Raw genomic sequence first — 15059 nt, forward strand, 5'->3', positions numbered from 1 at the left:
AAAAAAAACCAAAATGAATTATATACCTCAGTGTAAAACCTAAATCTAGTAAAGCTTCTAAAAGAAAACAGATAAGAATTTTTTGTGAACTTTGATTAATAAAAGATTTCTTCAATATGACACCCATAAAAGAAAAAATAAGATAAATTCAACTTTGTTATCTTCATAAAGTCTGCTAAGAGACTGAAAAGATAAGCCACATACTGGGAGAAAATATGTGCACCTTATATAGGTAATAGAACTATATAAGCCACATATGTATATGTGTACATATATATTGCCATAATATATAAGGAATCCTCAAAACTCAATTTTAAAAAACCAACCCAATTAAAAATTTGTGAAAGATTTGAACAAACACTTCACAGAATGTATACAAATGTTCAATAAGCACATGAAATGCATATATCAGGGAGATGCAAATTAAACCAGTACACACCTATTAGGATATCTAAAATTAAAAGATTGTCCATATCAAGTCTTGGCAAGAGAAACTGGAGCTCCCGTATACTTCCGGGGGAATTTAAAATAGTAGAACTCCTTTGAAGTATTGCAGTTTTGTTTTGGGCAGCCCCGGTAGCCCAGCAATTTAGTGTTGCCTTCAGCCCAGGGCATGATCCTGGAGACCCGGGATCGAGTCCTGCGTTGGGCTCCCTGCAAGAAGCCTGCTTCTCCCTCCGCCTGTAACTTTGCATCTCTCTCTCTGTGCCTCTCATGAATAAATAAAATGAAATCTTTTTTTTAAAGAAGAAGTATTGCAGTTTTAATTATTTACCTTCTATGTGGTCCTGTCATTCCACTCCTACATAGAATCCCAAGGATTGGAAAGACAGACAAAGAAAAAGCCATGCACATTGTGTAATTCAATTTATATAAAGTCTAGAAAATGCCATTATCTAGAGTGACAGAAAGTAGATCAGTGGTTGCTTGGAGACAGGAAGGCTTATTTGAAACTGCAGTCCTAACATCAGTGTGCTCAAACCTGTATGGCACTTGTGAGGAGCATAGTTTGAAAAAAAGCTGAAATCAGTACAGAATCTGCACAATTGCAAAAACAGATGTGTTTGCTATACTCAAGTTTGTACTTGTGTGATAGACATGTGGTAATTTGATTGATGGCATGATTGAAGAGTATAAGGCAAAAAAAGTTACATTAACTAATTGAGCCTCATTTTTTCATATAAAACTAGAGATAATAAAACTTCAAAATTTTTGAAGGATTAAATATTGCATGTAAAACCACATACTACTCTGCTCTTCAATTTATAGAAGGTATTTGAGTAGGGTATTTATTTATTTATTTATTTATCTACTTTAAAATTATTATTGGGGTTTAAATTTATTTTTTTATTTCATATTTTTTATTTTTTACTTTTAAAAGATTTTATTTATTTATTTGACAGAGAGACAGCTCAAGCAGAGGGAGTTGCAGAAGGAGAGGAAGAAACAGGCTCTCTGGACCCTGGGATCATGACCTGAGAGCCAAAGGCAGACGCTTAACCCACTGAACCACCCAGGTGCCCCATCTTCATATATTTAAATTTTGTTTTGTTTTTTATTTGTATTATTTTCTTTATTTAAATTTTATTAATAATTCTATAAAATTTACCTTTAAATATATTTACATGTGTCATTTGAAAGACTGTCCTTCACCAGAGAGTTATGCTAGATTTTTGTATGTGTACTAACCAAAACTGATTTCTTTTTTCTCTTTTGGTGGAATTAAAAAAAAAAAAGGCAGGGCTCTAAAATTATCAGTCTTTAAAAAGACTTTAACCTCATTCCTATTGTCCCAGACTAGCATATTTAAAGTCCAACTCTGGAACACCTGGCTCATCATCAAATGAAAACCCTGAAGGGGGCAAAATGGATAAGCTGACCTACTATTTGTTCAATGCAATTATCTTGGGATTTCAAGAGGCTCATGAACAACATGATGTGTGTGAAACATTCATCTTTGTTGATGAATGCTTAGTATATTCTATCAGTACCACCTTATATGACCACGTCCTCTGAACCACCTTGGGATGATCATGGCCACACTGTTCAGTTGAGATAAAAGTCCCAACATTCTCTATATAAGTACTGATCTGCTGGGCCATTTTGCTTCCTGGTAGGGGTTTTATTTTTTATTTTTAAAGATTTTACCTATTTATTCATGAGAGACACAGAGAGAGGCAGAGACCCAGGCAGAGAGACAGACAGAGAGAGAGAGAGAGAGAGAGAGAGAAAGGCAGAGGGAGAAGCAGGCTCCAGGCAGGCAGCCCCACGCGGAACTCGATCCCGGGTCTCCGGGATCCTGCCCCGGGCTGAAGGTGGCACTAAACCGCTAAGCCACCTGGGCTGCCCCTGGTAGGGGTTTTAAATGCTATACCTAAATCTCACCACTATCCCAGACTAGAAAGCATTCTGGAAAACCAAGGCTACTGAGCACTTCTGCAGTAAGAGTCACTGCCAGAATTTTATATTTTACTTCCTCATCCCAATTGCATCTCCAAGAACCAATGCTTTCACCTACTCAAAAATTTTCCAGATTCCTTAGTGGTACTTTAGTACTGGACCTCTGATCCAAGCTGGAAATCTGTGATCAAGACTGGTATCTCTAGTCTGTCTTTCCTCAGTTTTACAAGCTTGGTATATTATTACACGTCACTACTCAGTTTCTCATCAGTATGGATTCTGTTCCCCAGTTGCTTTTATTTCAATTAGACCAAGTGAAGATAGTACTTGTTGAGATCTGAGTAAATCAACTGATCTCTTTATTGTTTCCTGCAAATATTTTTCTTCCCCTCTTTTGACATGCAGTGGACTCTTAAATTACTTCAGTTTTAGTTAACTTAGGAGCATCTCTGTGCCTTTTCCTATATCTAACAAAAATCTAGGAAAAATTGATTGATACTTGTGTTTGTGTGGTACTGTTTATTTTCTACTACAGCTTATGGTGCATTGTGAATTATTGGTGATTTGTCTCTTTACCCTTTGAGAACAGTACCTGTCTGATTCATGTTTTGGTTCTTCACAACCTACCATGGTTCTAGGGTTATGTTAACTACTCAGTTGATGCTTAAATGATTGCTTTATTGTGTAATGATTCTTTATATAACATAATAGTTTTAAAAATTCAAGAAACAATAAATTCATTCAATTTCCTTTAATGAATATTTGTTATAAAAAGAAAGAGGTATAAAGTCCTGTTCCCAAGTCCAAATCACTTATTAATTTAAACCTTGAGTTTTCTGAACTACCCAATTTGAAGTAATCTGTTTATAACTGAAAAAAAAAGTTTTATTGAAATGTTTGAGAAAAAAATATGTATTCCAAAAAGCATATGACAAAGATTTCAAGAGTATAAAATTAGTTGTACAAGTAACATAATTTACTGGTAAACCCACATTGTATTAGAAATGTGCAAAGCCTTTTATTGTAAAAGTTTTGTTTTTTTTTTAATACTGAGCACCCATTTTTATAAATTAGCTTCCCAAGGAGAAGTAACTGCTTGCATACATTTTATCTATTTCTTAGATTCAAGATTCAATCTTCTTAATTGAATGTGAGGTTTAAGTTATAAGAAATCCTTTGACAAGAATTTTCTTTGATGGATTTCAAAGTTAGCTAGAATTTTTAATGTCAGGATGTAAAAACCTGTATATATGGTGTTCTATTTCCTTCAGTTCCTATCCCACAGGAGACTAACCCTATAATTTCATTCAGAGGAAAAAAAAAGATGAAATTTGTATTCAGAAGTGTTCAATGATTGCTTTTTTGTGCTGGTGGTTCATTTCCTGAAGTCAATGTGGCTCTCATAATTATCCTTTAAGATCAGGTTATTGATTAGAGTTGTATAAACTTTGTTGTCTGGTTGCTGGATTTTCACTGAGAACGACCTTCTCTTGATCTTCTTCTAGATCCTGTTAGGAAGAAGGGAGAATGCATAGATTGTAAATGTGATGGAACTTTAGAATTTAATAATGTGGTATTTTGTGTATGACTATATCCATAAAGACCATCATTTCTTATTGTAATACACATTATGTTTTCTTAGTTATATCCTCTGTTTATGAGGATAAATTCAAGGTTATCTTTTGATCAAAAGTATATGAAAATAATAAAGTTTGAGAATTTTAGTTCTTTTGGAAATTTGGATGGATTAGGATGTGTAGAAGAAATCCCTGACAGAACCTTCAGTTAGAAATCATTTGTGCAATTGATTTTTATTTCAAATGTCTACATTGGATTGGCTTAAAATCAGATGTACCTGTAGTGCATTTATAAGCCTTGCAATTTCTTTTGACCATTAATATGTAATTATTTTAGAAGTTCCAAACTTGTAACTTACTCTAAGTTCCACATGGAAAATCTTTGATTATTTAATGTATCAAAATGCAAGGTAACTTAAGTGAAAGATTAGAAAATGCACATAAATATAATTATAAAAAAAATTATAGTGCATGGGTGATATATACATGTGTATAATCTACACATTATATCAAAATTTTGTACAAAGTTATATTAATAACTTTCTATATGTGTAAAAATTTTAATTTACTTGTGTTTCAAGTAAATTTACTTTTGTTTCAAGTAAACTATAGCCTGATCTCAAATAATAACATTTTTAGAGAGTTCAGGTTCACTAGCAACCGACTGTTGCTTGGCTCTTATTCAAGGATTTCTTTTTAACTTAACTCTACTTGAGTCTACCTCGGTGGTTCCAAAAATCTAGCAGTTTACATGAGTATAATTGCCTTTCCTTTAACATTCACTATCCTTAGATTTTACTAATAGTGCAGAGCATGAATAATTTATTTTCTGATTTTTGTCATCAAAATACTTTGCCTCAAATTTGCTAACTTTTCTCCCTAAAAGATAATAAAGCCCAATAAAATATATTAAAACTCTATCCTTTGACTTTTCTTAACATAACAAAACATGTGTGCCATATGCACATTACTATCAATATATTTACCTTGAACTCTTTTGTTTGCTTGTATCTTCTTCACAGGTGTGTCTAAAATTAAAGAGTTGTAGTGAGAAATACTTTGAAATTATTTCTAACATCAGAAAAGAGACCGTAAGTAAAGAAAAGTATGAAGTCTTAAAATATGCATTGCTTAAACATGTAGATTTTCTTTTGGAATAGTGGAACTTTTTCATTGGCCACACACAGACGTTTGTTTTCTACATATCAAAATGAATGCTCACTATTTGCAAAACATTGTTTCATTATTGTATTTGGGGCCCCACAGAGTAAGTGACTTACATGACTTTTTCAATTTTTAGTAAAAAGCATTGCTTTATGATGAAGGGATATTTAACATTATATAAAGCTTAGCAGAAGTATCTTCTCAGAGATATCCAGTCATTTCTCCAGTCACTCCTATTTGTGATGTATCAGACTTCTGCCTCTGTAAAATTCTCCTTGTAAATTAATTCATGATTAAATTAGAACATGAGGACAATAGCATTGGCCTAATAATTCTAGAAATATAATATTAAACGATTCAGGAAATGTGTGCCAACATACTGCCAAATTTGACTTTAATCCTACAAGACCATTTATAAAATTAGTTAAAAATAATAAAATAAAAATAATAAAAGTTTTCTTATTTAAGAATTTCAGGTGTTTCAGAGCTGTGCAGTTTTTTGTTGTTATAGTTGCAAAATATTTCCAATTTTTTTTGTTTTTCTTTAACTCATCAGTTAACCTAATTCACATTTTCACTCTGCTAATGGATGCTTAAGATCAAAGAATAAATGTGGTTCCTACAGTGACTTCATTTTTCTGCTTACCTTTAAAAAATATTTTTCTCCAAATTTTGACTTTTTGCGTTTATATATTATCTATAGTCAATCAGGTAAAGATGTTTCTATTATATATATTTTTTCAATTCTCTGAAATTCCATTAAAAAGTAAAGCAAGAAACTCCCACCAACAGTAATGTTGGCTGTATGTCACCAAGAAACATTTTTAAAATGTTTGAATAAGTTTGTTTCTATGTGGCACATTCCAACATGCTCTTTTTCTCCACAAAATATATGATTTATAACCATTTATAATATCATATTAATAGTAGAATACAGAACCATAGAAAACCTCATTAGATTGGATAGTAGGGGAAAGTTTACTTGAGATAGGAAAGCCTAAATTATGGAATATGCTCCAATTGATATATTTTTATTACTTTCAGGTTTATTTGGTAACAAAATAATGGCTTATAAAATATAGTAAAGAAAAGATGGGTCTAAATTTTAATCAGTGACTGGGTCTAAATTTTATTCAGTGACTAAGATTTTTTTTTTTTTAAGATTTCATTGAGAGACACAGAAAGAGAGGCAGAGACACAGGCAGAGGGAGAAGCAGGCTCCCTGCAGGGAGCCTGATGTGGGACTCGATACCTGGACCCTAGGATAACGACCTGAGCCAAAGGCAGGTGCTCAACCACTGAGCCACCCAGGCGTCCCAGACTATTGTTTATAATAGCCTTATTAAACTCCAAATGGCAGTTATTGTATAATTTAAAACAAGGTCATAGAAGTATTTGAGACATTACATTTCAAAAGAAGCACTTACACTCAGATTTTCTTTCATACACTTGGCAACATCCAATTAAGTAATTTGTTAATTTATTACTATTTTGCTATGATAATACTAAAATAAGAAGTATTAATTATGGCAAAAAACATCTTTAGATGAAAGCATGAATAAAGTGCAGAAAATCAGATTTGTCTCGAATGGTTTTCTGCTATCTCAAAATGAATGAGAGTCATATCATGTTGAGAGAAACAAATGATTGGAAGATAAACCAATCATATGAATGTCCCTCCCTACCACATTTCGTGAAACATGCAAAATGCTTCAGCCCAATTATTTATAAGATTTGCATGTTTATATGGCTATGGCTCTCAGAAATTAAAGTTAGGTGTAAAATATTACTATCGTAAGTTTATATTATATGTTTATTATGTAAATATAATTGGTCGTGATACTTACTGGGAGCTTGTATTTGCAGAGCATTATTCCAAGTACTTTTCATACATCATTAAGATGTAGGTAACATTACTATCCTCATTTTCAGATGAGGAAACCAAGTAGAAAAATTAACTTACTTAAGTAGTTTGAATTAGAGCCCAAATCAAAAGCCAGACCTACAAGCCAGACCCTATTCCCTACACAGGCTTTACATGTTATATTGGCAGATTTGTCAAAACCATCTAAAATGACTTCTTTTTTGTTCCTTTCTCTATAGGTTGATATTCTCCCTTAATACTTTAGTAGGTTCAGTAAATATAGCTTTGCCTAAGATAAATGTGAAATTCTGTACATTTCATGAGAATATTTTCGAGTTAAGGGCTCTGAAGTACTTCAGCAATAAATCACAATATTGGACCAAAAGGACCCTTAGCCATGCTACCAGTCATGACTAAAATAATTGAGGAATACACTCAACTCATCAAAATGTACTATATGTACCACTATGAGCAGTGTAGATTGAAAACTCCAAGCTTTGAGATAAAGACTATAGTTTTCACTGAGGGGGGCACTCAACGGGATGAGCACTGGGTGTTATTCTGTATGTTGGTAAATTGAACACCAATAAAACATAAATTTATTTTAAAAAAGAAAAATAAAAATAAAAAGCAAAAACAGAAACAAAAAAAATAAATAAAGTCCTTGTCTAGTAGATCCATCATTTAAAAAAAAAAAAGACTATAGTTTGGATAGAGATCAATAATCTGTATTCTGAAAGAACAAAGGCCAGTCTTGCAAGGATATAATCTTTATTCATAGCAGCTTCTTTGTAAATAGGAGTCTCAGGATCTAGACACTTGTAACTCAGTGATGACCCATTGATTTTAAGGGCTAGAAAAAAAAAAAAAACCTACCATGCCCAATTAGTGTCCAGATACAAGTAACTATACTTCTTATATTGTCTTTATTATGTGCAGAAACCTTAGAAATGTTTTGATAAAGAACTTATGATGTGGCATTGTGGAAATTAATGCTTTATAGATGTGTAAAGAAACCAAATGTTGGGAACTAAAAGAATCAACCCTCTGGGATAAAAGAAACAGGAGTTAAAGAAAGATTTCATTAGCTAAAATTTGAATATCATATTCTTTAGCAGATATGTTTTCTTTTGCCTAAAGTTATTGTTATGTACTTAGTTCATTGTTTGTAGTCAATTTGTAAAGTGGCACTTATTAAAGGAGAGGAAAACATACTTACCTGAAGTTTAAGCCTAAATAAAGTAAAATGATGTATATATTGGTGCAGCTACTAATTGATTCATTCTCTAAAAAGCACTGCCATTCTACAAAGCTGCCTACTATAGTAAAAACTTAAAAAAAAAAAAAGAATTCAATTTAATCTTCATAATATCTTCACCTCTTCCCTCCAATCCTTGTTTTACCAGCAATTAAACATTTGTGAATAGATCAGTGAATTCTGTATTAGATCATACAGAAAACCTCCAATCTTTGATGGCTTTGGCTGTGTCACACACTCCCTGGAGTCTGAAAGGAAATCTTGTATTTTTCAGACACATATTTTCCTATAGAGGGGAAATTCAATCATCGGTTCAATAAAAATTATTTATTACCAAACATTCTCAACACTATATAAAGAGATTTTTACCTATGTTAAAGTAAAGAATAAAGAAACAATTACCTATAATATGCATGGTTCCAAGAGAATTTACATCATCTTGAACATAGGGATACAATTTAAGCAGAAAAGCCATCTTGGATGATATTTTGGATAAATACTGAAATGCAGTTGTGCTTCTCAATTCATAGTATATTTCAGGAAACATATTTGATTTTTCTGAATAATTTAAAACTTGTTTCTTTAATTTGTCATCTAAATACTTTTTTTGTAGTAAAATGAACTAGATGTTCAATTTTCAAATGCCAATTACCCAAATTATGTTTTATTAGCATTTACTATTTGAATAATTATAATTTATAGTTTGTGTAAGATTTTGAATTCTTTTTTTTTCTTTTTTGCTTTTAAAAGTAGTTCATTTTAATGCCACAGACAGAGAACATTCCATACTTTAAAGATTAATTTCATATGCAAAATAATTTACATATCTAGGTATAGATTATCACTCAAACTGTTAGAAGAAACAGATACCCATTCTCACGAATGTAGTTTGGAAAAGAAAATTACTGAATGCACTGTTTTTTTTGCTAGATCTATGCATTTAAAAAAATCCATACACATGCCTTTTATTATTGTTCTGGGGGCAGTGAATACATTTTTTTAAATATAAAATATATGTCAATTTGGGCTTCTTTAAAAAACTACCAATTTGAAAAGTATTCCCTTGCCAGATACTTGAAATATCCTTACAATTATCTGTATCAAAGAAAAAAAATATTCATTGCTCCCCAAGTTTTATACCTTAGAACTTTTTAAAGACTTTAAGCTAGTAATCATTTCTTTGTTATTATTACTTAAACTATTATCAAATCAATCAATCTCTTAAGACAGCACATCATGTTGTCTTTTTCAATCTTATTAAAAGAAAAACCTGAATGCTTAGTCTTTAAAAAGTTGAAGAACTCCGTCTCCAGGACCTGTTAAGCGGGTTAGTTATTTCCCTTTTACTAACCTCCCTGAAGAAGTCTTTTAATTTCTTCATCTTCAAATAAATGACCATCACCACCTTCAATGAATTTGGTGACCTTCGTGACCTCTAAGAGGATACATGTTTATAGCAGAAATTGGTTTATGTAATAAAAACACAGGGCACTTGATGTGATGTATAATGACATCTGGCTAACAATGAATTCCAGACCAACACTTGATTCTTTCTCCAGTTGTAGTGCGGTTTTTGATAAGCCAACATTTTATAAAGCTATTGAACAATATATAACAAAACAATCAATATGACTGTCATTTGAGTTTAATTCTCTATCTTTGGACGTTTTTCATGTGTTGGCATGGAATTCGAACAAAGGAATGACATAAAGTAGAAAGTATATAAAAGGCCTCAACAATTATTTTAGACTTTGAAACAGATAGCTTAGGTATAGTTACATTCTTATTTTTCTAGACATGCTGACCTTCTTGCAACAATTTCTTCAGAGTTTCTTCTGTTTCTCCACCACCAGTAGAAATCCTAGTATATTTTATTTCAGGACCTGAAAGAAAGACAATTTAAAAAAAAGGTCTAAAAGAGCGGTAGGCAAACTTCTTCTCTATAGGGCCAGATAGTAAGTATTTTTAGACTTTATAGGCCATACGACTCATGTTGCAGCTATTCAACTAGTCACTGCAGGATGAAAATAGTTATATACATTAAATGAAGGGATGGTCATACTGGGTTCCAGTAGAACTTTACATAAGTAGGTGGCACAAGCCATAGTTGCTGACTGCTCATTTAAACAAAGACTTGCAAAATAGCTGATTTAAGAATTTTAGGCTAATTCATTAGTGGGAGACTGACACAGAGATTCACTAAAATTATGGATCCATTGCCTTACACAATGTTGCCTATATATGCATGTAGAGATGTAGTGTAGGCCTTAAGCAAAATAGAAAATCAAAGGAGGGAATGGTTTTTCTTCTAGGATTTATTAACTCATTAATAAATAGCAAAGTTAAAATATTATATATCATGTATGAATCTGCATAATGAAAATGCATGCTTATAGATTTATCCACAAATTTCAATTCAGAGAAAAACATAGATTACATATTTAGAATAATATGTAATCTACGTTTCTGCCAAAAAGAAATAACTTCAGTAACCACCATGAAAATGACTTAGTCCATTTCTCTAATGATTCTTATAGAGAGAGATATTTTAAGATTTACTATGGTTTTACCTTTATAATTTAGGCAGAGTTCCATGTTCGGAATCAAAGATTACCTGTAATGATTCGTTCTTCCCTTGTCTCTTTTTCAGTTATTTCCACAGGCACTCCATCAATGATTTTAGTGTATTTTTTAATAATTGGCTCTAAAAGTAGGGGAAGAAAAACAAGCTGATGTATCCCTTATGGTATCTAAACTGCCATTTTAATGATTAAATATGTTTCTTGAAGCAATACCATTTAGAATTCAATCATAATCATTTTGAGGACATATCTCGAGCAGATTCAACAAACATCTAAAAGGTAGTGTTACGTCCTGAATCCTGGGTGAGGGAGAGAGCCAGCTGGCAAGCTAATTCTCCACGTCATATTTGTTTTCTGACTGTGGAATGAGTATTTAGTGAGAATCCAGGGAATTATACATAATTAGAGTGAGAGCCCTATCATAAATCTCATCAATGACTTAATAGTAATGTTAACATAATGGCCATTTTTTCTACTGAGTCCAATAGATTTCTTTGTATTGATATTATTGTTATCATACATTTCATATTCATCACTGGCATCTACACAGTAATGACTATTTTATTGGACCTGGTAACTTAATGGGTAAATTAATTTCAAGTAGTTAAATTACTTTAACTCATTAAAGGTAAAGTGTATTTTATTTGCTTGGAAGAGATTAAAAAAAAAACAATGGGAAGAACCTATAAATGAAGTGAATATTCCTATAATTTATACAAAAGTCAAGAGAAAACATCAAATATTCAATATATTTAACCAACACTATTTCAAAATAATCACAGTGGCCCTAACTAGGCTTTAAGAAATACACATAACGTACCTCCATGGATCACTTCAGTTACTGTTTCACCTTCTTTAACCAGTCTGAACTCAGGTTCACCTTCAATTTTGACCTTTGTTATTGTGGGTCCTGAATCATTGTTTTAGGAGACAAATTATCACATTAAAGCGGTTCTTTAACTTTAGCAGAACAGGAAATTTATTTCAACATTTGATGTTATTCAAACAAGTGGTCTCAGCCTTTATGAAATCAGTTTTAATAATTTCCCATTGTCTTCAAATTAGGCAGTATTTATGAGAACAAATGGCTCAATCCACTGGTATGCTGTTAAAATTACCTTCATCTGTTTTAGCAGTTAGCATTTCCATCCATTTGTTTGTAGTTATAAAGTAGGATCACACAAGGTATTATGTACTTTGTGCATCATACAATATGTACAAATTTGAGTTGCTCTAATGATAGCTAGTGTAGATCTTACTTTACTATAGTGGGGTCATCGATTACTCTTTCCCTATTAAATTAAATTAAAATTTTAATTAGTATTGTACACTTTATCCAATGGAGGTAAGACTGAACATTTAAAATTTTCAACTTTATGCCTATATTTAAGGCACGGAATTTCAGGTTTTATGTGAAAATAAATTTGAGTACTTACCTTATATATGAAAATGATGCAAGAATTTGCTAATTAATAATTAAATGGTCCTTCAAATACAAAAGTTAAACAGTGTTGCATTTGGCTTCCAAAATGATTTTGCTCCCAGAGAAAATCATTTTGAATGTTAGAAAGCTGATTACTACATTAGTTAACTGAGACTATTTCACAGAGAAGAAGAGTAAGGTTCAGTACATTTAACTCATACTGTAACACCCTTCAACAGTTGAATATCACCATATTTGCTTTATCTTTGAGAGGATTTATTTGCTTGTCCAGAAATTGTCAAGGTACACCATTACCCAGAATTAGTCTAGAACAATCTAAAATAATGAAAACAATTGTTCTTTCAAATAAGGAACACTTCATACCATACTATGGTATCAAGGGATCTTGAGTATCAAATCTAAGGCCACGTTTTTAAGGTTTAGAAATTTCAAAAGAACATATACTTAAGGAGTTTAAGAACAGGAAATGAGTTAATAAAATATCCAAGTCAACATTTCATTGGGAAAGCTTAAACTGAAATTTCAGAAACACCGTCTTACATTACACTCTATGAAGGCAGGGATTTTTATCAAATCTTTTTTTAATATTTGATAAAATACGAGTACCTAGTAGAGTGCCCAGCACAATAATAAGATGCTCATTAAATATTTGTTGAAATGAATTTCAGTTGATTTATTCTTAATTCTGTAATTTGGTTAAGTACATTGGGTAAGAAACTTATTTTTTTTTAAGATTTTATTTATTTATTCATGAGAGGAATCCCTGGGTGGCTCAGCGGTTTAGGGCCTGCCTTTGGCCCAGGGCCCGATCCTGCAGACCTGGGATCGAGTCCCATGTCCAGCTCCCGGCATGGAGCCTGCTTCTCCCTCCTCCTGTGTCTCTGCCTCTCTGCCTCTCTCTCTCTCTTTCTTTCTCTCTCTCTCTCTCTCTCTCTCATAAATAAATAAATAAATAAATAAATAAATAAATAAATAATTTTTAAAACGTCTATTTATTCATGTGAGATACACAGAGACATAGGCAGAGGGAGAAGCAGGTTTCCTACAGGGAGCCGGATGTGGGACTCAATCCTGGGACCCTGGGATTAACGCCCTGAGCCTAAGACAGATACTCAACCACTGAGCCACCCAGGCGCCCCTATAAGAGACATCTTAAAATTGTGTTTTGGAGCCTATAATATTTAGTAAGAATTCAAGAAACATTAAAGAACCTGCAAAAAAAGAAAAAATAAAGAACCTGCAAAAGTTAAATGAGAATGAAATGCAAATAGCAATCTTAGAGCTGGACAATTGTAAATGGCTGCCAAGGCAATCATTTTGTTTCCTTCAGTATGTTACACAGAAGTAAAACTTCTGAATTTTTGAACTGAAGAGTTTTTAATGCATAGGTGACCTGACTCCATTTTTCATCCTTTTTCCTTTATAGGAAGAACCCAGATAGAGTTGATGCTTCACTGTGTTCCTAATTGAAGAAAGATTAATATAGTAGATTCCCACTGACAAAGATTGGGAAGATAAATGAAGAAGCTTGGAAGGAAAGATAGGAATCTTTGAAAATAAGAACAGCACATGTGAATCATTTTGATTACAGAAGCTATCTATGATTATACAAAATTTTAGGGAATCTAATTTTAAAAACCGCACAAGAATGTTAAAGACAAATGTATTACCAAGGACCATTTGATCATTTTTCATTAAAATGATCAAGAAACATTTTGTTAACAAGAAAATTCTATGATTTAATTTCTTAAGACACCAAGTTCTCATCAAAATATAAAAGCAATGAAATGACCACAAGTAGAGTATTTTTTTTTTTAGATAAGCACAAATTTCAAAGTCTACATCAATTTTAGGTCTTAAGAAGAAATAAAAATATAGATAACTAATTAGCTAGGAAATAAACTATTGCATACATGTTTCCAATATCTAAATGTAAATCTAGGTTTGCCTTTAAAGGAATAGACAAAAATGCGGAATATTTGCATTCCGCATTCTACAATTACATGAGCATGCCATTGATATAGAAATATTTAGCATGTTAGTTTAAAAATACCATCTCAGTTGATAGAATGAGAAGAAATATCAAAATCAAAGATAATTAATATAAGAATTTTTTGAGATTCAACTGAAAACATGAATTTTTCTTTTTTTTTTTTTTTTGGAAGACTCTTTCTATCCTTCTTACAAAATAAAGAAGAAAACTTGGTCTTTTCTTTGTGGTGTGTCACCACATTAAAATACTTAAGACATAAAAAAAAATCATTCTTAAGGTCTGACCCTTGGTAATAATTAAAATACATGAAATGAAGATAGCATCAAAGATGTTGGAGTTGGCCAACATAGACAGTAAGGGTAGAAGTTCAGGACTGCAATTAAGAATCTTAAGGTTTGACTCACTGCACCAGCTACTTATTCCCTCTTCTGTTTCTGGTAGTCTAACTTAAAAATATATCATATGTGGTTGTAATTTTTAAAGCCTTCATCAATGTATAGCTTCAACGCTCTCTTAGATTGTTGAATGAAAAAAGCCTGTATTTTTTTGAAGAGCTTCTTATAACAAGACATCCATGTGGGGAGATTGGAGATGAAGCTACAAAAAAATACTCTGGTGTAGTCTAACTTCAGTAAAAAAATAAAATAAAATAAAAAACTAAATTAATTCAAATTTTTAAAAAAGCTCAGGATTTATTTGTTTGTTCATTTACTTATTGATTCATCTGGGTACTAGTGTTAATGCAATGGCCAATTAGGTTCAAATGAAATCAAGTAC

General features: G+C 31.9%; 1 protein-coding gene and 1 long non-coding RNA gene across 5 annotated transcripts in view; one reads left to right on the plus strand and one right to left on the minus strand.

The window, feature by feature from the left end:
• The first annotated feature begins 1403 nt into the window (after positions 1-1403).
• On the plus strand, positions 1404-14944 carry LOC140593890 (uncharacterized). Its single transcript, XR_011994268.1, has 3 exons — positions 1404-1517; positions 5000-5068; positions 13716-14944. It is a non-coding gene; the product is annotated as an uncharacterized lncRNA (long non-coding RNA).
• The window catches only part of POSTN (periostin), a 42332-nt gene continuing 30409 nt past the window's right edge, over positions 3137-15059 (minus strand). For 2 of the 4 annotated variants that reach the window (XM_025996832.2, XM_025996833.2), the window contains 6 exons: positions 11666-11755; positions 10878-10967; positions 10069-10146; positions 9615-9698; positions 4964-5005; positions 3137-3908 (listed from right to left, as the gene is read on the minus strand). In XM_025996832.2, the coding sequence (XP_025852617.1) occupies positions 3871-3908; positions 4964-5005; positions 9615-9698; positions 10069-10146; positions 10878-10967; positions 11666-11755 (422 nt within the window). In that variant the 3' untranslated portion in view covers positions 3137-3870. The remainder of the gene's footprint in view (positions 3909-4963; positions 5006-9614; positions 9699-10068; positions 10147-10877; positions 10968-11665; positions 11756-15059) is intronic. The other 2 variants (XM_025996835.2, XM_025996834.2) reach the window with 1 other exon arrangement.

The sequence above is a fragment of the Vulpes vulpes genome, chromosome 9, assembly GCF_048418805.1.
Source record: "Vulpes vulpes isolate BD-2025 chromosome 9, VulVul3, whole genome shotgun sequence".
NCBI classification, from domain to species: Eukaryota; Metazoa; Chordata; class Mammalia; order Carnivora; family Canidae; genus Vulpes; species Vulpes vulpes.